Source organism: Vipera ursinii (assembly GCF_947247035.1).
Source record: "Vipera ursinii genome assembly, chromosome: 17".
Lineage (NCBI taxonomy): Eukaryota > Metazoa > Chordata > Lepidosauria > Squamata > Viperidae > Vipera > Vipera ursinii.
The window spans coordinates 6139694-6166878 of record NC_139530.1 but is presented as its reverse complement, the minus strand read 5'-3'; the positions used below and the strand labels follow the sequence as shown (position 1 = coordinate 6166878).

General features: G+C 47.1%; 2 protein-coding genes across 4 annotated transcripts; one reads left to right on the top strand and one right to left on the bottom strand.

Annotated features, from left to right (window-relative positions):
• Positions 1–208: 208 nt before the first annotated feature.
• Positions 209–10467, bottom strand: MAD2L2 (mitotic arrest deficient 2 like 2). 2 transcript variants are annotated; one of them, XM_083375582.1, is made up of 10 exons: positions 10438–10467; positions 10202–10253; positions 9021–9139; positions 7604–7675; positions 6544–6644; positions 4424–4518; positions 3628–3701; positions 2119–2211; positions 428–512; positions 209–388 (listed from the first exon to the last, which is right to left on the bottom strand). In XM_083375582.1, exons 2-9 carry the CDS (start codon positions 10239–10241, stop codon positions 471–473), a joined length of 636 nt encoding a protein of 211 aa, XP_083231708.1. In that variant the 5' UTR covers positions 10242–10253; positions 10438–10467; the 3' UTR covers positions 209–388; positions 428–470. The 2 variants fall into 2 exon arrangements, with proteins under 2 accessions (XP_083231708.1, XP_083231707.1); XM_083375581.1 differs by having other exon boundaries at positions 209–512.
• On the top strand, positions 4419–26152 carry DRAXIN (dorsal inhibitory axon guidance protein). Of its 2 annotated transcripts, none has more exons than XM_083375575.1 (6): positions 4419–4534; positions 21997–22410; positions 22944–23240; positions 23432–23512; positions 23667–23756; positions 25295–26152. In XM_083375575.1, the coding sequence occupies exons 2-6, from the start codon at positions 22008–22010 to the stop codon at positions 25405–25407; spliced, it is 984 nt and encodes a 327-aa protein (XP_083231701.1). In that variant the 5' UTR covers positions 4419–4534; positions 21997–22007; the 3' UTR covers positions 25408–26152. The 2 variants fall into 2 exon arrangements, with proteins under 2 accessions (XP_083231701.1, XP_083231700.1); XM_083375574.1 differs by lacking the exon at positions 4419–4534 and adding an exon at positions 10112–10278.
• Positions 26153–27185: the final 1033 nt, after the last annotated feature.

Genomic DNA, 27185 nt, shown 5'->3' with positions numbered 1-27185 from the left:
CTTCTGGCTTTAGCGACGAGGGCCGACGTGACGTGAGCGAACACAGCTGGTGCTCCCAGATACAATTCTTAAATGTTTATTTACAGTGAATTTACTCATCGTATCGTTCTACATTAGCACCTCGGAACACAGTAATAAAACATTCACTTAAAAATAAGATGGATGAGTGTGGTTGTACAAATGTTTTCACAGCAAACAGACGGGACCACTTTCTAGGCACAGTTCTGCAATGCCCCGTCCTCCCTCAGGTCTAGCAGCTTGAAAAGGACCCAACTCTGAAGCAGCTGAAGAAGTGAGACTAGCCTGGCGGGATTTAAGAGCGCTTTTAAGAGCACCCGGCAGCCAGGAAGGGACGTGGACACATGGGCTGACGGTCCGAGCATCGAGCGAGCGGTCGCAGGAGACGGGGGCGCAGCTCGGGAATGCGTCGCCTGGGTTGCAGCTTCCCAAATTGTTGAGGAGCGCTGGGTTCAAGTGCCTTTCTGGGCTCGCTCCTCTACGTACAGCTGCATCTGAAAGGAGAGGGTTCAAACCAGAAATCTTGCATTTAATCAGGAGCCCAAGAATGGAATGGAATAGAATAGAATAGAAAATATGGAATGGAATGGAATAGGAATGGAATGGAATAGAATAGAAAATATGGAATGGAATGGAATAGAATAGAAAATATGGAATGGAATAGAATAAAAATGGAATGGAATAGAATAGAATAAAAATGGAATTAGAATTAGAATAAAAATGGAATGAAATAGAATTTAATAGAATAGAATAGAATAAAAATGGAATAGAATAGAATAGAATAGAATAGAATAGAATAGAATAGAATAGAAGAATAGAATAGAATAGAAATCAATGGAATGGAATAGAATAGAAATCAATGGAATGGAATAGAATAGAAATTAGAATAGAATACAATAGAATAGAATAGAAAATATGGAATGGAATAGAATAGAAATAGAATAGAACAGAATAGAAAATATGGAACGGAATGGAATAGAATAGAATAAAAATGGAATAGAATAGAACAGAATAGAATAGAATAAAACCTAGAGGTCTTCTAGTCCAGCCCCCTGCTCAAGCAGGAGAACCTCTACCATCTCAGACAAGTGACTGTCTAGTCCCTTCTTAAAAATCTCCAGTGATGGAGCGCCCACAATTTCTGGTGGCAAGCTGTTCCACTGGTTAATTGTCCTCACTGTCAGGAAGTTTCACCTTAATTCCAAGTTGCTTCTCTCCTTGATTAGTTTCCATCCATTGTTTCTTGTCTTGCCCTCTGGTGCTTCTGTGAATAACATGACCCCCCCCCTCTTCTTTGTGGCAGCCCCTCAAATACTGGAACACTTCTACCATATTACCTCTATTTCTTCTTTTCTTTAGACTAGCCCAGGGGTAGGCAACCTCGGCTCTTTTATGATTCATGGACTTCAACTCCCAGAATTCCTGACTCAAGAATTCTGGGAGTTGAAGTCCATGAGTCATAAAAGAGCCGAGGTTGCCTACCCCTGGACTAGCCAAACCCAAGTCCCACAGAAAGGACCAAAAGGCAGGATTTGGGCCACCCAGGATACACTGAATGATGCTCTTCCTTTGCAGCTGTGCAAACCACACCAGGCACTAAGGGGGGATAGAAGGGTCAGTGCGTAAAGGAGCTGCCACTTCCTGGTCTGGGATCAAATGGGTTGTGTGAATCCCAAAAATTTGGGAAGAGCCAGCAATTTGATTTATTAAACACTGCTCTGCTGTGCAAATGCAACAAAGTGGGGCTGTTGGGGGGGCCCTCAATTTTGCAGGAAGAGGGGGGCACACTTATCAAGTCACACACATACACACACACACACACACACACACACACGCACAGCAACAGAGCTGAGGGCCCATAGCTTCCAAGATGGGTAGAATATAAATTAAATAAATAAATGCAGGTAAAATCAATGGTGCCTCTGGTGGTCGAATGAAGGCCTGCAGGCCCGTCGGTCTGGACTCCTCCCTAGGAGCAGGGTCATCTGACCTCAGAGAGCCAATCAGGAGCCCCTCTGGCATATAAAAGGAGCTACAGATTTGCTGGGTTGGGTCCAATCTTCTCCAAGCTGGCTGGGCCCAGAAGGTGGACCTGCTCACCTTCAAGAGGTCCGAAGTCATGGTCTTTAGTGGGATCAGCCGTGGGTCATGCATGTGGACATCCTGCTCATCGGCCAGAATCCAGGGGAAGTCCTACAGGACAGAAAAGGCACAGCGTCTTCATGCAAACTAGAGACAGGTGCCCGTGTGTGCACAATTTGAATTTAGGAGTTGTTTGCGTGCACAGGTCTAGCGCCCCCTGCTGGCACTGCTGACTAAACTAAATAGGACTTGCAGCTCAGCTCAGCGGCATTTGCAGATCTGTATGCTTGATAGTAAGAAAACCAAGATCATGGCATCTGGCCCTCTCAATTCCTGGCAAATAGATGGGGAAGAAATGGAGGTAGTGACAGATTTTATTTTCCTGGGCTCCCTACACCAGGGGTAGGGAACTTTGGCTCTTTTATGACTCGTGGATTTCAACTCCCAGAATTCCTGAGCCAGCATGGGGGAACTATGGCCCCTTCAAGACTTGTGGACTTCAACTCCCAGAATTCCTGAGCCAGCATGGGAGAACTATGGCCCCTTCAAGACTTGTGGACTTCAATTCCCAGAATTCCTCAGCCAGCATGGGGGAACTATGGCCCCTTGGACTTGTGGACTTCAACTCCCAGAATTCCTGAGCCAGCATGGGAGAACTATGGCCCCTTCAAGACTTGTGGACTTCAACTCCCAGAATTCCTGAGCCAGCATGGGGGAACTATGGCCCCTTCCTGACTCGTGGACTTCAACTCCCAGAATTCCTGAGCCAGCATGGGAGAACTATGGCCCCTTCAAGACTTGTGGACTTCAATTCCCAGAATTCCTCAGCCAGCATGGGGGAACTATGGCCCCTTGGACTTGTGGACTTCAACTCCCAGAATTCCTGAGCCAGCATGGGAGAACTATGGCCCCTTCAAGACTTGTGGACTTCAACTCCCAGAATTCCTGAGCCAGCATGGGGGAACTATGGCCCCTTCCTGACTCGTGGACTTCAACTCCCAGAATTCCTGAGCCAGCATGGGGGAACTATGGCCCCTTCCTGACTCGTGGACTTCAACTCCCAGAATTCCTGAGCCAGCATGGGAGAACTATGGCCCCTTCCTGACTCATGGACTTCAACTCCCAGAATTCCTGAGCCAGCCTGGCTCAGCTTGGAAACCTCTCCCTTTCCCCTCAGCATGGCTGGCTCAGGAATTCTGGGAGTTGAAGTCCACCAGTTATAAAAGAGCCGAGGTTGCCTACCCGAGTCCTACACACTTACCTTTCATGCTTCAAAAGGGTGCTAGTAGCTGTTTTTAAAAATCGACCGTATTGGGTGACTGGGGAAGAAAATTCTTGAGGGACGCAGCTGGCCCAGGAAGCCAAATTATTATTGAACCCAAAGGTAGAAACGGAAGCCGGGACGAGATCTGAGGTGGAATTTCATGCTTAAAAACGGCGTTGGTTGTCGTTTTAAAAACCTGCTGGGGTGTGATGTCGAGACAGTGAAACACAACTGCTCCCTCTGGGTCTGGCGTGATTCCTTACCTTGATCACCTGGATTTTCTCCATGTTGCGTGTGGCAGCCTCACGGGTGTGCACCAGGATGGTGAACGTACAGCCTGCAACAAACAAGGCGGAGAAAGCGAGAGAGAGCGATACAGAGGCGCAATCCAGAATTAAAACCTGTGATTAAATACAAGCAGTCCTCGACCTGCGGCGATTCGTTTAGTGACCCTTCCAATTACGACACCGAAAAATGTGACTTATGACCGTTTTTTCACACTTAACGACCATTGCAGGATGACGTGATCAAAATGCAGACACTGGGCACAGTGTCCCGGGGTCACATGATCCCCTTTCGCGACCTTCGGACACGCGAAATCAATGGGGATTCACCTAACGACCGAGTTACCAACTGATCAACTGCTGTGATTCATTTAACAACGAAAGGCAAGACAGGTCGTCCAGTGGGGGCAAAACTCACTTAACAAATGTCCCACTTAAGAACAGAAATGTTGGGCTCAACTGTGGTCCTAACTCAAGGGCACCCTGCATATTGTGGTCCCTGCTAAGCGTCCTGCCCATTTAATGGGGAAATGCATAAAGAGAATTCCTGCACTATTTTAGCTCTGTGGTTACAAATATTAATTAAAAAAAACACTTGTTTTCCCATTTTCCCAGAACTGCTAGGAGGAAAAATTCACATGGAGCACCACTGTTTGAAACAAACCGAAGCCCCTCATTCAAGACGGGGTGTTTTCTTCAACTCAGGATGAAGAAAAAACGAAGCCGAAAGATCGGCCCGAAACCTACCCACCCCACTGCCTGCCGACTGTCCTACCTGGAGGATTGTTGTTCAGAACAGCATCGCAGACACTGATCTTCAGAATAAAAGCCCGCAAAAGCTGCTCCACGTGGTTGAGCAGGGAATCGGAGCTGGAGAAGGAAAAAAGTAGATGAATATATTAAAACACTGCCTGATATATAATCAGCCCAGGTTCGAATCTCAGATAAAGGGTATGACTAACTGATGAGAACATAAATAGTTCGAAATGATCATCTTAGCCTCCCAAATTCTTTATTAGCAATTTGAATAATTTGCACAAATAATGAGCTGTCATAAGTTGACTAGTTCCTGTGGATAAGCCCTGAGCCGGGCCAAAACAGGAATGAAAGAGTTAATTAGCAAGGTCCATTCAAAAAACCTTGACAAATACTTAAACATACATTTGCCTTGCCTTCCAGCTAATATAAGAGAGAAGGAACCCGTGGCTCAGGAGGTTAAAACACTGCCTGATATATAATCAGCCCGGGTTCGAATCTCAGATAAAGGGTATGACTAACTGATGAGAACATAAATAGTTCGAAATGATCATCTTAGCCTCCCAAATTCTTTATTAGCAATTTGAATAATTTGCACAAATAATGAGCTGTCATAAGTTGACTAGTTCCTGTGGATAAGCCCTGAGCGGGGCCAAAACAGGAATGAAAGAGTTAATTAGCAAGGTCCATTCAAAAAACCTTGACAAATACTTAAACATACATTTGCCTTGCCTTCCAGCTAATATAAGAGAGAAGGAACCCGTGGCTCAGGAGGTTAAAACACTGCCTGATATATAATCAGCCCGGGTTCGAATCTCAGATAAAGGGTATGACTAACTGATGAGAACATAAATAGTTCGAAATGATCATCTTAGCCTCCCAAATTCTTTATTAGCAATTTGAATAATTTGCACAAATAATGAGCTGTCATAAGTTGACTAGTTCCTGTGGATAAGCCCTGAGCGGGGCCAAAACAGGAATGAAAGAGTTAATTAGCAAGGTCCATTCAAAAAACCTTGACAAATACTTAAACATATATATATATATATATATGTATGTGTATATATATGTGTGTATGTATGTATGTATGTATATATATAAAGGGTAAAGGTAAAGGTTCCCCCACACATGCATGTCAATTGTTTCCGACTCTAGGGGTCGGTGCTCATCTCCGTTTCAAAGCCGAAGAGCCAGCGTTTGTCCGAGGACGTCTCTGTGGTCACGTGGCCGGCATGACTAGACGCCAAAGGCGCACGGAACGCTGTTACCTTCCCACCGTAGTGGTCCCTATTTCTCTACTTGCATTTTTTACGTGCTTTCAAACTGCTAGGTTGGCAGAAGCTGGGATGAGTAACAGGCGCTCACTCTGCTACGCGGCACTCGGGATTCGACCCGCCAAACTGCCGACCTTCTCATCGACAAGCTCAGCGTCCTAACCCACTGAGCCACCGCGTCCCTCATATACATACTGTATACATATGCATATACATATACATAGAGAGAGAGAGTCCTCAGTGGTCTGTAAGGATTTATTTTCAAGATTTAAGACAAGGCCCCAGACTGATTTGAAAATCCACTTGAGATAATGGTTTATTGCTAGATCTAACTCGGGTTAAATATTGTTTTATAATTATATTCTCCCCTTATCCTACTGCATATTTCTAAGTTTTAATGCTGCTAATACTAATAATCAGAGGCCATGGAGTGATTAAACCCGTGTTTCTCAACCTTGGCAAGCTTGAAAATTTGTGGACTTCAAGTCCCAGAATTCCCCAGCTGGAACTCTCCGAATTCCCCTGAGGGTTGGCTAGGGAATTCTGGGAGCTGAAGTCCATACATCGGATGCAGAATACAGCCTGGTCAATCAAATCCCAAAGCAGCCTCTAATCTGTATGTTAAGGGGATGTTTTCCCATGGGTTTAATTCATTATATTTGCAAATCAATACTTCTACTTTGTTCCTACATTCAGCAGTCTTGAATATTTGCTCTCCTCGCATTCCGGAGAATAAGCCAGAAATGGTGGCTGAGTTTTTGGGAAGGAAAGACTGGTAAATCAAGCTCTCCTGCCTTCCAGAATTTGGTGGGTGTGACAGGGTCCAGCAGGCCAGCATTCGGGGTTTAGAAACGAGGAACCTCACCTGATGGCCAGCAATGGTGGCTGCATTATCTCAAAGACGAATCTTTCTACTGGATGGTGTTCCTTATCAAGGATGACCACTACCACTTTCTCCACGTCGTTCTGAAAAAGGTTGCAAAAGAAGAGGGAATAAGAGAAATATTATCTCTCGGAAGAAGAACTCTGTGAAATCCAGAAGCCTGCAGACAGGTAGGCCGTATTGAGCTGGTTCCCTTGGTTTGAGTATTCACACAAGCAGGTTTGCTATGAAATGCCAGGAAATAGATACATCAAAAACATTTCGGAAGCAGTAGAACGCAGCTTCCGAGACCTGCAAGTGAGCATCACACACTGCCTACAGGCTATCATACGAGGAAAAATTATGCATTCTAAAGATCACTCGGAGGTGAGAGATACTTCCAATGTAATCTACCGGATCCCCTGCATGGATTGCCCCTGTGACTATGTAGGAAGCCAACCACCAGACTGCAAAAATAAAAGGAGACCCGAACTCAGTGGCAGCCTCACGCTGCAATGAACAAGTACATATATTCAACTTCACAGCTACTAAGATTGTTGGATGAGCAGATACAAAAACAGCCAGGGAATTTCTTGAAGCCTGGGAAACGGGCCCTTTGTCCGTCAATGGGAGTGCTGATTTACCACCAGCTTATCAAGTATTTAGGAGGTCGGGGATTGGCAGCATAAGCCATCAACACCCCAATCAACATCTACAAAGCCACACACACAACAGGCACCATATAAATACCACACGGAGAACAGCCGAAAGGACACCCACACACATACCCAGAAGTTCCCTGAGGATGGGCTCCCATACGAATCCAAAAGCTCGGAAGACTCTGGTACCGGTGACTGACCCGGATTGGATCCTGCACCAGGAAATTGTCCTGCGGTTCCCCAAACATTTAAGACCAGGGCTTTTTTTCTCATAGAACGCTCAGAACGGAGTTCCGGCACCTTTTTTGGATGGAACCTTGTAGGGTAGGCAAGGTGGGTTGTATGACATGTGTGAGTTCCGGCACCTTTTTCTTTTACAAAAAAAAGCACTGTTTAAGACTCACCTTTTCTAGCAAAGGTTTGACGCAGTGGAGGGTATCCTGAATGTATTGATTCAGTTCAGGATGGCAAGACATCTGTGGATGCAAGGCATTTAATTCATTTACCGCTAGACATCCGTTTTTTTTTTTAATCCCATTTATATTTTTATTTATTTATTTTAATCCCATTTATATCTCGCCCTTCTCCGAAGACTCAGGGCGGCTTACAAGCTTAGCAGTAGCCTTCATTCTATGTATATGCCTGCTTATTAGGGCTTTCACCCCCCCCCCAAGCAGCATTATTACAAAGTCATCTTATTGCCTCCAACAATCTGGGTCCTCATTTTACCTACCTGGGAAGGATGGAAGGCTGAGTCAACCTTGAGCCTGGTGGGATGCGAACCTGCACTAATTGCAGGCAGCTGGTGTTACTTAAGTTTGAGTTAACCCTCTGTGTTTCTCTTTCAAACAAATCTAGTTTTAGTTAATAGGGGGGATGCTCGCTCTGCAATTTATCTTGATTTCAGCCCAAGCAGACGCTTAAAAGATCTTAACAGGTTCACTGGAAAGCTAAGCCCTGAATTTTTTAATTTTAGATCCATTATTTTCCCCTTCTACTAAACTGCAATTCTAAATCGTTGGATGCTCAATTAGTTGCCCAGTGAGATTTAATCCAACATAAAAGTCTCTGTTAAGTTTTGCGGGTGGGGGGGGAATATATCGGGCCTTTAACTGCACTCTATGCTTTTTATTTTCACTTCCTTTTTCGATATTTTTTTTTAAAATATGCACGGTGGGGCTAAGTAATTTTGGTTAGGAGTGGCTCTTTTTTTAGTTTTTACTGCCTTCTTTTAATATGTACCGTACTCTATTTTCACACAATGTGAGCCATTTATTCTATCCCAACCCACCTGTTTTGATTCCTACTTAAGAAGGCATATTTGGAATATTTTTGTTGTTAAGTAAGACCCTGGACCGATCTTTTAAGTGATTTGAAACTGCAAAAGTTAATGAAAGACAACTGCCGTTTCTTTGAAACTTTTTAAGAGTGGATTAGCAGTGCTCAAGTGGAAAATTTTGTACAGAGGCATAAAAGATAACAAATAAATGTGGTGTGGAAGGGAGAACTAGGAGTTTAACCACCTCTAAAAGACCTTTTAATTTGCAAATATTCTACATCTTGCATACAAGAGCATTTTTTAAAAAAAAATTCTTCTAATATCAGGTCAAAAGTGGGATAGAACCCTAATATATATATATATATATATATATATATATATATATATATATATATATATATATATATATATATACATATACATCATATACATATACATCATATACATATACATCATATACATATACATATACATATACATATACATATACATATACATATACATATACATATAAATCCAGTCTGTACTGTATTACCTCTTACCTGAACAGGTACATTATATTTTTTCCTCTTCTGGAAAATTCCAGTGGGGTAAACTTCTCGGACATAAAGGATAAGGTGAATGGCTACTTCTAAAAATTCAGAAAGGACATCAGCGACCACTGGAAAAAAAAGAAGAAATGAATAAAAATAAAAACAAGATGTGTGTGTTTTTTTTAATGGAGGGTACTTGGAAAGATCAATTTAAACTGTATTTAAAATTAGCATCTGAGCTCCTTTATTTATTATTTGTCATAATTATAATTATTAATTATAATTAACTATAATTATTAATTATAATTGTTTAAATTATAATGCCCCCCCACTTTATGCAGAAAGGACCCCACAAGGGCTGAACTTATCACAAGCAGAAATCATTGATTAGTTTGGCAGATTGATCCACTGAATAAATAAGCAGGTGAATTTTAACTTTTATTAAAAAAAATTACAACATCCTAGCAATAAAAGCAGCATTTCTCAAAGCTTGGCCACCAGAAGAGGTGTGGACTTCCACTCCCAGGCTTCCCTGGGGCCAACTGAGGAATTCTGGGAGTGGAAGTCCACATGTGAAGAGGTGTGGACTGCAACTCCCAGAATTCCCTGGGGCCAGCAGGAGACTTCTGAGAATTGGTCCAGACCTGAAAAAGTGTGGACTTCCACTCCCAGACTTCCCTGGGGCCAACTGAGGAATTCTGGGAGTGGAAGTCCACATGTGAAGAGGTGTGGACTGCAACTCCCAGAATTCCCTGGGGCCAGCAGGAGACTTCTGAGAATTGGTCCAGACCTGAAAAAGTGTGGACTTCCACTCCCAGACTTCCCTGGGGCCAACTGAGGAATTCTGGGAGTGGAAGTCCACATGTGAAGAGGTGTGGACTGCAACTCCCAAAATTCCCTGGGGCCAGCAGGAGACTTCTGAGAATTGGTCCAGACCTGAAAAAGTGTGGACTTCCAGACTTCCCTGGGGCCAACTGAGGAATTCTGGGAGTGGAAGTCCAGATGTGACAAGGGGTGGACTGCAACTCCCAGAATTCCCTGCGGCCGGCTGAGGAACTCTGGGAGTTGAAGCCCACCCCTCTTCCCGCGGCCCACCTTGAGAAGCGCTGAGCTTCCGAAGGGACCTTCAAAGGCTTTGGATGCACCCCGACGGCGATTCTAGTAAGGACCCCACGATCTCCTGGTGGTACCTTGTCCGAAGTTGAGGTCCTGGCGCGTCAGAGTGGTCATCCTCGCGGAGGGCTTGCCAAGAAAGAGACAAAGCGTGGTGAGTAGCGACGGAGGAGGGCTGCAGCCCCTTCCCCCGCGAGGCGGGGGGGAGGCAGAACCGCTGGATCCCCGAGGACTGGCCCGGCCAGCTGTGCGGGCTGCCCTTCCCCAACCTGGCGCCCTCCGTCCCGCGGCTGCTTCGGAGCCCCGAGCTTACCTTCCCGGCGGCGGAGGCTGCTCGGATCTGATGGCGGCGGGAGGCGGAGCGGCTGTTGGACGCGCCCAGCCCGGCTCCCTCGCCCGCCCGCCCGCGGTCTTAGCGCCCGGGCTCCGCGGAAAGCCCTTCCTTCCCCGGGCTGGGGATGATGGGCCCGGGAATGCAAGCCAGAGGGGTCGGCAGGCGGAGCTGACCCTCCTTCCCCGGGTTGGGGATGATGGGCCCGGGAATGCAAGCCACAGGGGTCGGGAGGCTGGCCTGCCCTTCCTTCCCCAGGCCGGGGCTGATGGGCGCGGCGATGCAAGCCACAGGGGTCGGGAGGCGGGGCTGACTTTCCTTCCCCGGGTTGGGGATGATGGGCGCGGGAATGCAAGCCGCAAGGGTCGGGAGGCGGGGCTGACTTTCCTTCCCCGGGCTGGGGATGATGGGCCCGGGAATGCAAGCCGCAGGGGTCGGGAGGCGGGGCTGACTTTCCTTCCCCGGGCTGGGGCTGATGGGCGCGGCGATGCAAGCCACAGGGGTCGGGAGGCGGGGCTGACTTTCCTTCCCCGGGTTGGGGATGATGGGCGCGGGAATGCAAGCCGCAGGGGTCGGGAGGCGGGGCTGACTTTCCTTCCCCGGGCTGGGGATGATGGGCCCGGGAATGCAAGCTACAGGGGTCCGGAGGCGGGGCTGACTTTCCTTCCCCGGGCTGGGGCTGATGGGCGCGGGAATGCAAGCCACAGGGGTCGGGAGGCGGGGCTGACTTTCCTTCCCCGGGCTGGGGATGATGGGCCCGGGAATGCAAGCCACAGGGGTCCGGAGGCGGGGCTGACTTTCCTTCCCCCGGCTGGGGCTGATGGGCGCGGGAATGCAAGCCACAGGGGTCGGGAGGCGGAGCTGACTTTCCTTCCCCAGGTTGGGGATGATGGGCCCGGGAATGCAAGCCACAGGGGTCGGGAGGCTGGCCTGCCCTTCCTTCCCCAGGCTGGGGCTGATGGGCGCGGCGATGCAAGCCACAGGGGTCGGGAGGCGGGGCTGACTTTCCTTCCCCGGGCTGGGGATGATGGGCGTGGGAATGCAAGCCACAGGGGTCGGGAGGGAGATGCAGGAGGAGAAGAACCACCCAGCTGCAAGTGCTGCGCCTAGACTTCCCTTGCGAGGCTTTACTCCCGAGTAGGCAGGAAAAGAGGGTCTTAGGGGAGTTTCCCACAATGCACCTGGGAAGGGCTTGAGGATGGAGGCTGGGGAGACGAAGCAGAGCTGCGAGGTAGGCAGAAGCGAAGTGGGCGTGCGTGCGTGGCAGACGGTTAAATGCCCCCAATCCTCCCATCCCGGTGGGGTGGGGGAAACGGGTGTAAGATAGATCCACTCCCTCCCCCCCTGTCTGCATTTCCCCATGGTGCCCTTTTCTTCTCGGGGGTGGGGTGGGGGCTGAGGTCCACTGGCTCCATCCCAGCTCTTTGTTCCCTTTGTTGAGCTGGGTCCCTATTTGAAGGGGGGGGAGAGAGAGAGAGAGAGAGAGAGAGAAAGTCTCTGGACAGCGCCCCTCCCTCGTTGCACTGCCCACCTATCACTTATTCCACCCCCCTCCCACTAAAAATTAATAAATAAAGCCTGCCCAAAACACACCCCTCTTCACACACACCCCAGGAGGGAAGCAGGGGAGGACCCCAGCCCCATCTTCCCCCACCCCCACCTCTCTGCTTTGCCACTAGCCCGGCCAGTCTGTTGGAGAAGGCAGAGGCAGCCAGCGTGGTGCGTGCGTCCGTCTGCCCGGTCACTCTGGGTGGTGAGTAGTCCGTCTGCCCGGTCACTCTGGGTGGTGAGTAGTCCGTCTGCCCGGTCACTCTGGGTGGTGAGTAACCCAAAGTGGGTCACTCTGGGTGGTGAGTAGCCCAAAGTGGGTCACTCTGGGTGGTGAGTAGCCCAAAGTGGTTGTGGGGAGGGGGGTCTCACTGGGTGGGTGGGTGGAGGAGAGGCAGGGTGGACCTCCTCACCTGCCTTCAACCCCAGACTTTGGGTTTTTTTAAAAAAAATACCCCACAAACTTAAAAATGTTCCTCTCCTGCTAAGTGACTTAGAAAAATCTCCGTTTGGCTGAAGAAATAAAAAAAAAAACAGGACGTATATTTTCCATTAAGTGTGTGTGTGTGTGGGGTGGGAGAGACCCAAATCTCCTACTGTATATGTTTGCGTGTTGGGGGTTGTGTGTGCGCAGGTTTTATTAACTGCATTTTCCAAAGAGATTCTGCCTTTCGCCTGGTGCCTGGGCAAAGGTGACAAGAACAGCTGGGGATATAATTCAGGATTGGGCCTACGGAGGCGGGAGAGTAGAAGTAGGGAAGGCATTAAAAACTTAATTTCTAAGCATTGCGTTCCCGGGTTTGCATTTGATATTTTTTTTTTGCGTGTGACTTATTTCAATGGCATCCCTCCAGGTTTGGGGTTTTTTTTAAAAAAAAAAACGCTGCTGCAGTCATCATAACAAAGGGACTAGAATCATGCTGAGTTCATTTGGCTTTTTGCTCGGTTGGGTAAGCCTGTTGATCGATAAATCCCCAAATAATGATGAGGATAATATTATAGCTACTACGCTCTTGCGTGATACTGTCTATCTTCTCCCTGGAGAATGCAAACAAAAGCCCCCATTCTCCCCCCCCCCCCTCCTTTTCGCCTCCAAGGGCTACACTCAGAAAACATAGGTTTTTTTTTAAACAAAAACATGCATTTATTTATTTATTTTTTAAAAAAACTGTCCCAGATGGAGGCTGAGTTGGTGGTTGAAATTGCAGATAAAAGTCTACCTAAAATTAAATAAAATACCTTGTCAAACTTGAGGCTGGAAAAAGGAGGGGATCGTTCTTGCAGACAGTTTCTTTATCTCTTCTTTCCCCCCCCCACCCCCAACCCCCTTTTTTTTGTCAAATTCCTTTTTTTTAGAAGGTTTTATCTTTTCTTTGAACAAGCTTGCACAAGCCAGCTCTTTCACATGCACACAAACACACCCCACTGAGTTGGTGTGATTGCCAATTTTATTCCCTCTGTTATGATCAGGCTGATTGGCTTTCAGAGAGAAAGAGAGAGAGAGAGAGAGAGAGAGAGAGAGAGAGAGAGAGAAGTGGTGCTTGGCATCTTATTTTCACAAATATTTTATTTATTTATTTATTTTAATTCCATTTATATCCCGCTCTTCTCCGAAGACTCAGGGCGGCTTACAAGCTTAGCAGTAGCCTTCATTCTATGTATATGCCTGCTTATTAGGGCTTTCACACACACACCCCAAGCGGCATTATTACAAAGTCAGCTTAATTGCCCCCAACAATCTGGGTCCTCATTTTACCTACCTCGGAAGGATGGAAGGCTGAGTCAACCTTGAGCCTGGTGGGACTCGAACCTGCACTAATTGCAGGCAGCTGGTGTTACTTAAGGAGGCATTAGCCCGCTGCTCCACCAAGGCTCTACTATGAAGAATTTGCCCTTGACTCAAAACTTCAGGTAGGGACTTGTTCTCCAGTACGCCAAAGAGAGAGAGAGAGAGAGAGAAAGTTACAATAACAAAGGTTTAACTGCAAAGTGGGGGTTCAGTTTGCCAAGCAGGAATATCTCGGTTGGCTTTGAGCTTCGCGGTGGACATGCCCAATGCGGGGTTTGGCACTTTTTTTCAGCCCAGTCGATGTTTTATTTTTTCTGCCAAGCCTGGATTCCCAGAGTCTACGTTTTCTAACTCTGATTTTATCTGGAGTTGACCCTGAGCTGGTGGACGTGCTTAGGAAGATAAATCTGCATCTTTGCAGCTCACTTACCTGGAACATGTAGTTTGGAATGCATGCTAAGAGTTAGGTATGTTTTTTTTAAAAAAAAATCAGCTTGGCCTATCCTATCCTATCCTATTCTGCATTCCATATTCCATATTCTATTCTATTCTATTCTATTCTATTCTATTCTATTCTATTCTATTCTATTCTATTCTATTCTATTCTATTCTATTCTATTCTATTCTATTCTTATTCCATTCTATTCTTATTCCATTCCCTCTTTATTTTATTCTATCCTATCCTATCCTATTCCATTCCATCTCTTCATTCTATTATTCTATCCTATATTCTATTCTATTCCATTCCATCTCTTTATTCTATTATCCTATCCTATCCTATCCTATCCTATCCTATCCTATCCTATCCTATTCTATATTCCTCCTATTATTCTATTCTATTCTATTCTATTCTATTCTATTCTATTCTATTCTATTCTATTCTATTCTATTCTATTCTATTCTATTCCATTCCATTCCATTATTCTATTCTATTCTATCCTATCCTATCCTATCCCATCCCATCCCATCCCATTCCGTTCTTTGGTGGTAATTGTAATTTGTCCTGTAAACAAACCACACAATATTCACTCAAGTCAGAGAGTTAAAGTCCACATCTCTTAAAGCTGCCAAGTTTGAAACGCCCTGACTTAAGGGGCTAATGACTTTCTCAGACATGGTGGATCTTAACAATTTCAATGCAGTTTTTGGCAACTCTCGCTGTCAATTGCTTGATGTATGGTTGTTTTTTCCCCTCAGCCTCCTTCGGCTTACCGCCTAGAATATTTAAAATATTTAAACCTGAAATCGAATACTTTTGGGAAAATATGCCCCACTGGTGTCGGGAAGGGGGGGGTTATTTTCTTGTTTTTCCCCAAATGTAGTGCATTTGGCTGATTTCTGGAAGCTAGCTTGGGGGGGTCAGGCTTGGTTATGGTGTGGATGGGCCCAGGCCCAAAGGGAAAGGAAGGTAATTTTGGAAGAGATCTTGATTCTGCAACGACGAAAACACAGTTAACCGAAAGAGATTTCACCTGGCTGAAGAATATTTGGGATTGCAGGCAATCCTCGAGTTACGACTGAGCCCCAAATTTACATCGCTAAGTGAAACGTTTGTTAAATGAGCTTTGCCCCCATTTCACGACTTTTCTGCCCCCGTTTCTTAAGGGAATCGCATTTCTTTAATTAGTCACTCCCCCCCCCATCGACTTTGCTTGTCAGAAGGTCGCAAAAGGGGGAATATGCAGAAGATATTTAAGCAAAGGATAAAGTTTTGTCCGCAATTGTTTTTATTGGGCATAATTACAGATGCTACTGTTGTGGACACTAAGTTGATGTTGAACTTAATTACGGCAGCAAGACTTTTAGTAGGTCAATATTGGAAGAAGGAGGAACTGCCGACTATAGAAGAATGGACTCTAAAAGTTTCTGACCTGGCGGAAATGGCAAAGATATTGGCTTATTTGAAAGACCTGTCAGGACCCACCTCAATCCACATCTTAGGAAATAAGAACTCTTGGATGCAAGTTTAGTCCAAAAGGAAAATGTTTACTAGGAAGGAATCGATTGTGGGAATACAAGACGGAATCTGAGAAAAGTTACATTTCAATCCTATATAAACCATTCCCATTCCAGTCCCTCCCCTCATCCATTTGGTCAGGCTGTCGTCAGTTGCTAGGTGTCAGGTCCTTCCATGGGAAAGGGAACTCTCCTTGGTTTTATGGTTATTGCTTCCCTTTTTCAGTTGTAAATGAAGATACAAACCAGATCTGTCTGTCCCCCTCCCTTCCCCCGTTAAAACATCCCCTGTTCTTTGAAAATCGCTTTAGTAACCATCCTCTCCCCCACCTCGGAGAGATGGCAGAATCCCCAGTAATAGCACGTTCTACCTATACAATTATGAAATGTGATATAAATGGATTCTGACATTCGGCTCTCCTTTCAGAAAAAAGATGAGTCCATCTGTGGAGAAAGAAACCATATAAATGTTATATAAATATAAATGGATTCTGACAAGACCATTCGCAACAACGTTATATTACGGAGTTGAAAAAGTGGATTGATTACATCCAGAACAAAATATGGGACCAAAAAGTTTCATTTAGCATTTGTATAAGTTTTTTGTATATGATATTAGTATTGTTTGTAGTCATTTTATACGAGCTAGGGTGCGATAGACTTAATAGCTTATTGTTGTTAGCATATGGTTGTTTATGATTGCTTTTATTTTTATACCTTGTATTTAGCTCTGGGAAGCCGGGGAGGGGGGGAAGGGGAGGGGGGAGGGTTAGGGAAGGCTAGGAAGGGTTGGGTAGGGGGTGGGGGGGAGGGATTGTTAAAGATAAAATGTATTGAAAAACTTCAATAAAAAAAGAAGGTCGCAAAAGGGGATCACGTGACAAACCCCCCTCCCCGGGACGCTTCCACCGTCATAAATATGAGTCGGTTGCCAAACATCCAAATTTTGATCATGCCGCCATGATCGCGTGAAAAACGGCCCGGAAGTCTCTCTTTTTTTTCAGTGACGTCGTGACTTTGAACGGTCACTCAGTGAATAAATACAGGTCGAGGATTGCCTGTGTTCCTTTGACACACGGCAGCAAAGTCATTTGTGCTTACCAAACAAGACCACCGCAAGGTTGAAGTCCTTGACTTGCAACAGCTCATTCAGTGACTGATCGAAGTTACAACGGCATTGGAAACAAGGGAGCATTTTTTGATCCCCGTGGTCACGGCATCAAAATTCGGAGGCTGGGCAACTGATTCACATTTATGACGGTCGCAGCGTGCCCGGGGTGTGTGTGTCACGTGACCCCCTTTTGCGACCTTCTGACAAGCGAAGTCAATGGGGCAAGCCCGATTCGTTTATCAAGCGTGTGTGTGTGTGACTGGCTTAACAACTGCGGCGATTCACTTAACAGATGTGGCAAGAAAAGTTGTAAAATGGGGCAAAACTCCCTTAACAACCGTCTCGCTTAGCCACAGAAATTTGGGCCCCTATTGTAGGTCGTAACCCGAGGACGATCTGTATTCAAATCTTGGGACTGTAGAAGACTGAAAATGCTTCACGGGTTCCTCTGCCTGGAATGGGTGCCAGGTGAGGTGGGGGCTGCTTAGAGCTGCCCCTATTTGAAGGCCGGGGTGAGGGGGGTGAGGGGGAAATTGCCCCCCCCCAGCCCTGAAATGGATTTAAAACCGGCCAAATTTCAGCCAACCCAGATCATTTTGCAGCTTCCTAAATCCAAGACGGGGGCGGGGTGGTGGGGATGATTTTTTACCAAAAATCAAAGCAGGTCTTGACTTGGAAAACACAAACAGATGGCTGGGGGGGGGGCACGTGGGAAGAAGGAAACAGGGCTGTTATTTTACACAAGCGATGGTGTGTCTTTGTGTGTGTGTGTTGTGGCCCAAACAGCCTCTGCCACTGGAATTCGGGAGCGCAGACGGAGGCTGGCTCAGCGGGGCGGGGAAAAAACTCATTTGGCCAACAATGGTGGTTTCCCCCCCCGTTGCTCGCGGTGGGGTGGCGGGCGAGCCCAGCTTGGGCTCAAAGGCCATCCTGGTCCCTGCCAGACCCCGCCGATGCGGCTCCTTTGGCAACGCAAGGCGGGCACATCCAGTCCATCCGCTTGGAAGCACAACAACGCAACAATGGCTTGTCCTGGGCCTTTTTTCATCCGCTCAGCATCCTTCTCCCTGCAAAGTTGTCGTCCAGATTGGGAGTGTCGTGTGGGGAGGGAGGGTGTCACTCAGCCCGGCCGGCTGGTGTGAATGCCGCACCTGTTTTGTGGCTTGGCACAAATGCCCGACACGATGTCCCGAGGGGGGGGATTCAAAGGACCCCGGACTCTTGGCAAAATCCTTGCTTGGTGGGAGGCGTTTCTGAATGTGTGGAGGCTGCGAAGACGAATGCCGGCCTTGTGTGCATTTTATTGTTTGCCGCTTCAGAAAGGAAACAACGCTGTTGTGTTTCCTCAAAGTTTTATTGATTGATTGATTGATTGATTGATTGATTAGCACCTTGGGCCATATCAAAGTGCAATGTTGCAGAGACAGATTTTTACTAAAATTTGATAAAAGCAGTTTAAAATGGGATTAGATAAAATACAATTTAAAACGAAATTGGAATAAAATAAAATGAAATGACTAAAATACTGTCTAAAATTTAATTTAAAGTAATTTAAAATATAGATAAAATATAATAAAATTTTATATATTATTATATTATATTATATTATATATGTTATATAATGTTATATGTTATCTTATCCTATATATTCTTATATATTATAATATATATAATATATGTTATCTAATATATATATTGTGTTATCTTTATTATCTTATATCATATATCATATATTATTTTATTTTATTTTTATTATATTATTTTATATTTATTATTATATATTATATTATATTATATTATATTATATTATATTATATTATATTATTATATTATATATTATATTATATTATATTATATTATATTGTATTATATTATATTTATTATATTATATTATATTATATTATATTATATTATATTATATTATATTATATTATATTATATTATATTATATTATATTATATTATATTATTATTATATTAACGTTTCCTCAAAGTTTTTAAAACTACTGCTTCCCCATCTGATCCACTGAGTTTGCAGCTCATCGGGAATTTCAGACGGTTGAACTGACTTTTCTGCAGCTTTCTACAAATTTTACCATCTTATGCTTATTTATTATTATTATTATTATTTGCCTCAGGGAGTTGGGTTTCTTTTTAGCTCTGGCCCTTGAAATGCTTTTAAGGAAGTCCTCAATGTACGGCCCCAGCCAAATCCAAATTTTCGGTCGCCAAGCGAAACGTTCGCTAAGTGAGTTTTGCGACCTTTCTTGCAAGGCGGTGAGGGAATCCCTGCAGTTGTTAAGGGATTCAGACGGTTGGTTGTTCACTGAACCTGGGTCCCCCAACTGACCTTGATTGTCTGAAGGGGATCACATAGCACTGCAGCTGTCACAACTACACGCCAGTGGCCAAGCAGCTGGATTTTAATCTCGTGACCAGGCGCTGCAACTTTATTTGGTGGTTATTGTGGTTTCTCTTTAAATAAACCACACAATATTCACTCGTCAACTTGGGCAACTTTAAAAGATGTGGACTTCAACTCCCAGAATTCCCCAGCCAGCCATGCTGGCTGGGGCATTCTGGGAGTTGAAGTCCGCACTTCTTAAAGTCGCCACGGTTGAAAAACACCAACTTAAAGGCCGATGACTTTGTGAAACTTTCCGGATCTTCCATCTCTGGCAGAAGTGTGAAAAAGGACCCTTTTTTCCGGCGCCCGTTGCAACTGCGGACGGTCACCGAAAGAACGGACGTAACTGGAGGACTATTTGCAGCTGCGCGAGCGAAGCGGGGATATTTTTGCCAAGCACGAGAGAGATCGTGAGGTTCTTACGGGGAAGGAGGAACCCAGGATTTGGGCATTTCTTTGTGCCCAATTTTGGGTGGCAGCCACAACGCTGCTTTTTTTTTTTTTGCCTCGAGTAGCAAAACGTTGTCGGGATAGTCTGAAAAGCACGGTGGGGGGGGCAGATTTTGTAGCCCTCTGCCAGGCTGGCAAGTGTGTGCCATCTGCTACGTCTTGTGCACGTATCCTCCTGAAGTTTCGCCTTGAAGGCAGAGCAGCTGGGAAGTGGAAACAGACCGAGAATGTCAGCTAGTTGTGCTTGCTCCAACCCCCCCCCCCGACACACACACTTTGAGCAACAGCTGGTGCGTGGAGATGTGTCGTGCGGTCCTCTGGGGCTGAGACGGGGGGGGGGTTGCCTCCAAGGGGGACGCCACACTTGATTAATGACCCAATTTGCATCTGGCTCGCTTCCCGAGGGGCGGCTGGCGCAAATGTTCAGATTCAAACCCAGGTCTGTTGCGGGCGGTGTGTGTGTGTTAGGGTGTGCTGCTTCCCTCGATGCTTGTGGATGGAGGGGTGGGGGAAATGAAATGCCAAAATGAGGGTCTATTGTTTGGAAAGGGAAGAAGTGACCCATCTGGAAACGGAGGGGAAGGCGCCGATTCCCTCCCCAGCGTTGCCTGGAAATGTTTTGCGGCCTTCTTGGAAAGAAATTCTGCTAGAAAAAAGTGTCTTCTGTGTGTGTGTGTGTGTGTGTTTGTGTTAAAATAAATAGAATAAACAGAGCTGGAAGGGACCTTGGAGGTCATCTAGTCCAACCCCCTGCTCAGGCAGGAAACCCGATACCATTTCAGACAAAGGGCTGTCCAATCTTAAAAACCTCCAGTGATAGGAAGGAAGGAAGGAAGGAAGGAAGGAAGGAAGGAAGGAAGGAAGGAGGGAGGGAGGGAGGGAGGGAGGGAGGGAGGGAGGGAGGGAAGGAGGGAGGGAAGGAAGGAAGGAAGGAAGGAAGGAAGGAAGGAAGGAAGGAAGGAAGGAAGGAAGGAAGGAAAGCAGAATGAACAGAGCTGGAAGGGACCTTGGAGGTCATCTAGTCCAACCCCCTGCTCAGGCAGGAAACCCTACACCATTTCAGACAAATGGCTGTCCAGTCTCTTCTTAAAGACTTCCCGTGTTGGAGCATTCCCAGCTTCTGGAGGCAGGTTGTTCCACTGGTTAATTGAATTGTTTCAAACATCTTGTTGTAAAGCAGGTGCTGAAGTGTCCACGGCCGCCGGTTTTTTTTTTGGGGGGGAGGCATTAGCCAGCGACGGGATACAGGTACTCCTCGACTTACAGAAATTCATTTAGTGACCATTCAAAGTTACAGCCGCACTGAAAAAAAGAGACCATTTTTCACACATCCGCTGCAGCACCCCTGTCATGTGATCAAAATTCGGACTCTTGGCATTTGGCTCGTATTTATGACGGCCGCAGTGTCAGGTGATCGCGTTTTGCGACCGTCTGACCAGAAAATACAAAGGGGAAACCAGATTCCCTTAACCACCAGCTGACTAACTTCACAACGGCAGCGATTCGCTTAACAACCGGGGCAAGAACGGTCGTAAAATGGGCAAAAGTAACTTTACAAATGTCTCGCTTAGCAACAGTAGGCCGAACAGCAGTCATTATCAGAGGACTAATTCTGTGTTGTCCAATTGGAAAGAGGAAGGAGGTGGTTTTATAACTTTCCATCTCTATGGTAAGATCAACCCTAGAGTGGAATTGTTTGGAATAAAGGCTGGTTCAGATGGAGCGACATATTCTTCCCCCACCCAATCTTCTATCGGTGCCTCTCTAGGAAGGATGCTTTCTGATCCTGGAGGTCCCACCTCTACCGTATTTCCCCGAAAATTAAGATCTGGTCTTACGTTAATTTTTGCTCCAAAGGACCCATTAGGGCTTATTTTCAGGTGACCTTTTTTTTCATGTACAACAGTACATTTATTGAAATAAATAATGTCAATCATATTATTTATTTATATTTAATCATATATTAATATTATTGTTTTGTAATTTAGTACGCCTGTCGTGAGCTGCAGCGGATGCATCCCTCTGGCTGATGAGCTTAACTGGGGCTTATTTTTCGAGTAGAGGATCCTGAAAAATCATGCTAGGGTTTATTTTTTTCCGGTTAGGTCTTATTTTCGGGGAAATACGGTAGGCGTGAGGCGGGCAGCTATTTTATTTTTATTTTTTTTATTTTAATTCCATTTATATCCCGCCCTTCTCCGAAGACTCAGGGCGGCTTACAAGCTTAGCAGTGTCAATTTGTTTTAATAAATAAACACATTTCTTATTTTTATTTGTCCAGGGAAGGGAAACATGGCTTGTCCTTCCCTTTGGATCTTCTCCGTACTGCTCCTCTCTCCGATGGCCGCCAACATCCCCGAAAACGACAACAGCTTCCCGAGCCGGGATTCCTGGATGCAATCCTTGCGAGTCGCCCCGTACCGACACAGACAAGGGCTGGATAACCAGCATACAAACCACGATGAGATGCTGCCCAGGTTTTCAGGCTCCAGAGAAGCCGGCGGTCCCAGCTTGGATGGGGCAGAATCCAGGGGGGTGGGACGGCCGGCCGACCTCCGGCAGAAAGGCCCCTTTGTGGGGTTTGCTGTCCCTTACCACGAGCAGGAGAATCAGAATCCGGGACCGGAAAGGGCGAGGAAGCAGAGCCAGGTGCATCGGCGCCATACGCGAAGGAAGAGGCTGAAACAGCACCGAGGTAGGGGGCAGAGAAGAGTGGGGGGTCCCAGTCCCCCCCCCACAGTGGGTGGGGGAATTGAGTTTAGTGGTCATTTGTCCAACCCGCATCTGTGTAAGGCAGGTGTGGGCAACAATGGCCGCTTTAAGACCGGTGGACCTCAACTCCCAGAATTCCTGAGCCAGCTCTGCTGGCTCAGGAATTCTGGGAGTTGAAGTCCACCGGTTATAAAGGGTCTATCGTTGCCGTGCAGTAGGGTGTTGAGCGAAGGGTAGGCATAGATGACCGCTGAGGTTCCTTTCCCAGTCTTTTAGGATGTACGATGGCTGGCACTGAGGGAGAACCTCCAGTGTAAGGAGCAGTCTACCTGCCCCAGGCGAGCTGGGTCCCCAAAGCGAAGGGAACTTTGCTTAACGGCTGCAAAAGCCCTTCCCGGGTCGAATCTCCAGCTGATCCTGCAGAGCTCTTAACTTTGTAAAGCCTCCCCAGACAGGAGCACTCCCTCTGAAGGGCTGAAAGCCTAGCAAGGTTCTCCCACTCTGCTTCTTTTTCAGGCAAAGGGTCCAAATTGAGACCCCGGGCCTTGGTGAAGAAGCCGGACAGCCTTGTGGACCATTTTTGGCCCTTCCGTGGGGAAGGGGCCGCAGCTGGTTCGGGCCCCACCTCCCTCCCCAGCCCCCTGCCCCAGATGTTGACGGAGGACCCCCTTCCTATCCGGGCCATCTCCTCCCAGCCCCGGTTCCACGAATGGCAGGAGGGCGACGTTATGCCCACCTTGGACATGACCCTCTTTGACTGGACGGATTACGAAGACCTCCAGCTGGACATGTGGACATCTGACAGGAAAAAAGGTAAAGGTCCCGTTGACTTGTGGGGTGGCCTGAAAGGGGAGACCTGGCTGGGTTGGGGAAATCCACGAAAGAGACTTCCGACGGGCCTAAAGATTAGACGGAGCCTCCACGGTTAGGAAGAGTCTACCCCCCTTTGTTGTTGTTACTGTTGTTGTTGAACCGTTTTCCTCTACTTTCGGTTGCCCTGCCAGGGCGGACTGCTAAAAGCGGCAACGAGACCACGTCGGCCGAAGCGGGGGACTCCTGCGATCATCACCTGGACTGCCTCTCAGGTGGGTGCTGCTGTTCAATGAGGACTAGCCTCGTCGGAAAGGAGGAAGACGGGAGGCTCGGTTTACGAGCGGGCAGAATTTCCCCCACCGGGCTGAATTCGAGTCTGCTTGTTGTGGGTGTGTCTGTTCAACCGGTCGTTTGTTCCCGGCACAGGTAGCTGTTGTGATTTGCGCGAGCACCTCTGCAAGCCGCACAACCGTGGGCTTAACAACAAATGTTACGACGACTGCATGTGCACCGAAGGTACTTGAAAAAAAAAAGGGGGAGGGTGTCCGTCTCTTGGGGCGGGGGTTACAAAGAACCGGCGGTTGTGGCATTGCCCTCCTCATTCTGGGACCTTTTCCCCTTAAAATAGAATAGAATAGAGCTGGAAAGGGACCTTGGAGGTCTTCTAGTCCAGCCCCCTGGTCGAGCAGGAGAACCTCTACCATCTCAGACAAGTGACTGTCCAGCCTCTTCTGAAAAATCTCCAGCGATGGAGCGCCCACGATTTCTGGTGGCAAGCTGTTCCACTGGTTAATTGTCCTCACTGTCAGGAAGTTTCTCCTTAGTTCTGGGTTGCTTCTCTCCTTGACTAGTTTCCAACCGTTGTTTCTCATCCTTCCCTCTGGTGCTTTGGAGAAGAACGTCACCCCCTCCTCTTCTTTGGGGCAGCCCCTCAGATACTGAAGCGCTGCTATCCTGTCTCCCCTCTTTCTTCTTTTCTTTAGACCAGCCAAACCCAAATCCCGCAGCCGTTCTTCGTATCTTTTAGTCTCCGGGCCTTGGATCCTCTTCGTTGCTCTTCTCTGAAATTTTTTTCCCCCAAACTCTCAACCTCTCTTTTGTAGTAGGGTGACCAAAATTGGTTGCAAAGTATTCCGGGTGTGGTTTTATAAAGCGGCACTAATACTTCGCTTGATCTTGATTTTATGACTCTGTTTAGACAACCCAAGGGACGCGGTGTGGCTCAGTGGGTTAGGACGCTGAGCTTGTCAATCAGAAGGTCGGCAGCTGGGCGGGTCGAATCCTGAGTGCCGCGTAGCAGAGCGAGCGCCCGTTACCCGTCCCAGCTTCTGCCAACCTAGCAGTTCGAAAGCACGTAAAAAAATGCAAGTAGAAAAACAGGGACCGCTCCGGTGGGAAGGTCACAGCGCTCCGTGCGCCTTTGGCGTCTAGTCGTGCCGGCCACGTGACCACGGAGACGTCCTGGGACAAGCGCTGGCTCTTCGGCTTTGAAACGGAGATGAGTCGGAAACGACTAGCACGCACGTGCGGGGGAACCTTGACCTTTACCTTATACAACCCAGGATTGTATTAGCTTTTTTGGTTGCTGCTGCACACTGCTGGCTCATAGTCAAGTGATCGTCCACTAGGACAGGGGTCTTCAAACCTGGCCCTTTTAGCACTCCGTGGACTTCAACTCCCAGAATTCCTCAGCCAGCGTGGCTGGCTGAGGAATTCTGGGAGTTGGAGTCCACTGAGTCCTAAAAGGGCCACGTTTGAAGACCCTTGCACTAGGACTCCGAGGTCCCTCTGACAGTTGCTGTTTTTGGAGCCAGGTCTCGCCCAAACTGGACTTAAAGCCTCTGATTCTTCCCGCCTAGGCGTCAAACTTTGCTTTCCTCCCCATTGAAATTCATTTTGTGGGACAGGGCCCGTCGTTCAAGCTGGTCAAGATCTGTATGCTCTTTATTTTATTTATTTTTATTTTAATTCCATTTATATCCCGCCCTTCTCCGAAGACTCAGGGCGGCTTACAAGCTTAGCAGTAAGAGAGTTTTTTTCTCTCCCACGCTTAGGTCTCCGCTGCTACGCTAAATTCCACCGGAACCGCCGGGTGGTCCGACGGAGAGGCCGCTGCGTAGATCCAGACTCCGCCGATGGCGACCAGGGCTCTTTCCTTAATGTCTAGAGAGAGAGGGAAAGAAAGAGACTAGCGGCACAGCACGGTTAATTTATAACTTTGGGGGGGTGGGGGGAGGTGGACCGACCTCAAAGGCACAACTGGAATTAAGTTGTGGGGAAAGAAGACTTTCTGAAATAAATTGGGCCTTTTTTGCCTCCAAGGTTGGAGCTTGCCTGCTGTATCTCTTTGCGAGTCTGCGTTCCAGGCGCTTATCTCCTTCCCTGCCTTGGAGGAGACTGGAGGGTGAGAGGAGAGCCGAGCGCGGCAGGATTTGCAAAAAAAAAAAAAAAGAAAAAGAAAAAGAGAAAAAAAAAAGACTGGGGTTCAGCGTCTCATCCAGAGATGCGACAGTCCCCCCCCCTCCCTCTCACCGCGAAGTATTTCTTGAGAAAATACGAAAAAGCTGTCAAGCCGAATTGCTAGTTGGAAAAGGAAGGGAATGTAGGTAACTCTTGAAAAATCACCAAGCGCTCACTTGTCTGCTGTAGTGTTTAGCTGCATTTTTTTAAAATAAAAATAAAAATAAAATAAAATAAAATCACCAGGACTAGAAACTTGACTTGCAGCACACGAGTGAAAGGAAAACCTCCCCCGCCCTTTTATGTCTGCAGGGGGTGTGGGGGGGGTGTACTCTCTTGCTGGCTTTGTCCTTGTGCCCCTTTCCTTCGGAGAATCCCTGCCTGAGGCTAACCCTGGTGTCCAGCTTGCGTGTTTCGGTTTCGAATAAATAGTTTCGGGCAAATAACACCTCTGGGTCTCCTTTCCTCAGTGCCCTGCTGGGCGGGTTTAAAACAGATGTGGTAAAACTTAGCTGGGAGGGAGCGATTTATGCCCCTGCAGATTCCTCCAAGGGAGACAAAAATTGTGTGTGTGTGTCTTGTGTGTGAAATACATGCATAAACGGAAGCATTTTGCCAATACCGCTAGTCCTCGACTTACGACCACAATCGAGCCCAACATTTCTGTCGCTGAGTGAGGCGTTCCTGAAGCGAGCTTTGCCCCCATTTCTCTGGCCATATTCGTTCAGCAAATCCCTGCCGTTCCTCAGTTAGTAAACTTGGTTGTTAAGTAAGTCCGGCTTCCCCCGTAGATTTTGCTTGTCGGAAGGTCGCAAAAGGCGATCGACTGCGATTTCACCCCCGCCCCCTCGGGACGTAGCCCCCGTCGTACGTATGAACCAATTGCCCAGCGTCTGAATTTTGATCATGATGCGACGGTCGTAAGCGTGAGAAACGGTCCTAAGTCACTTCAGTGCTGTTGTAACTTTGAATGGTCACCAAATGAACTATTGTAAATCAATAGTTTTTAAATTGGTCTTAATTTTTGTATTAATGTTTTCAAAATTACACCCTGTAAACCGCCCGGAGTCCTTCGGGAAAGGGCGGTATCTAAATTCAATAAATTAAATTAAATTAAGGACTACCACCGTTTTGGACCACCACAGGCAGGACTTGGTATAACCAACCCAATTGGCCCCCGCACCTCCATCCTCCCGGTACTCCTTTTAGTGACCGCTTCAATTTACAACGGCCCTGAAAAAAACCCCGACTTTTGACCTTTTGTCCACACTTAACGACCGTCGCAGCATCTCCGCGGTCGCCTGATCCAAACTCTTGACAGGTTTGGCCACTGGACTCCCTATTTACGACGGTCGTGGCATCCCTGGAGGGGTGGGGCCCTCGGGCGATCCACTTCAGGCCAGCCAAATCAGGGGGGAATCCGGATTCGCTTAACGACGGGCGGACTAAACAAGGGCGGCGATTCACTTAAGGACGGTGGCAAGC

Bases quoted from the DNA above. Each gene is read 5' to 3' on its own strand.
- MAD2L2 (XM_083375581.1), bottom strand. From the start codon at position 10,241: ATGACCACTCTGACGCGCCAGGACCTCAACTTCGGACAAG. The intron at 9,140-10,201 runs GTACCACCAGGA...TTTTTTTTCCAG, and splicing joins GGACCTCAACTTCGGACAAG to TGGTCGCTGATGTCCTTTCT. The intron at 3,702-4,423 runs GTAGGACAGTCG...TGTTTGTTGCAG, and splicing joins TCTGAACAACAATCCTCCAG to GCTGTACGTTCACCATCCTG.
- DRAXIN (XM_083375575.1), top strand. From the start codon at position 22,008: ATGGCTTGTCCTTCCCTTTGGATCTTCTCCGTACTGCTCCTCTCTCCG. The intron at 22,411-22,943 runs GTAGGGGGCAGA...CTTCTTTTTCAG, and splicing joins GAGGCTGAAACAGCACCGAG to GCAAAGGGTCCAAATTGAGA. The intron at 23,757-25,294 runs GTACTTGAAAAA...TCCCACGCTTAG, and splicing joins CGACTGCATGTGCACCGAAG to GTCTCCGCTGCTACGCTAAA.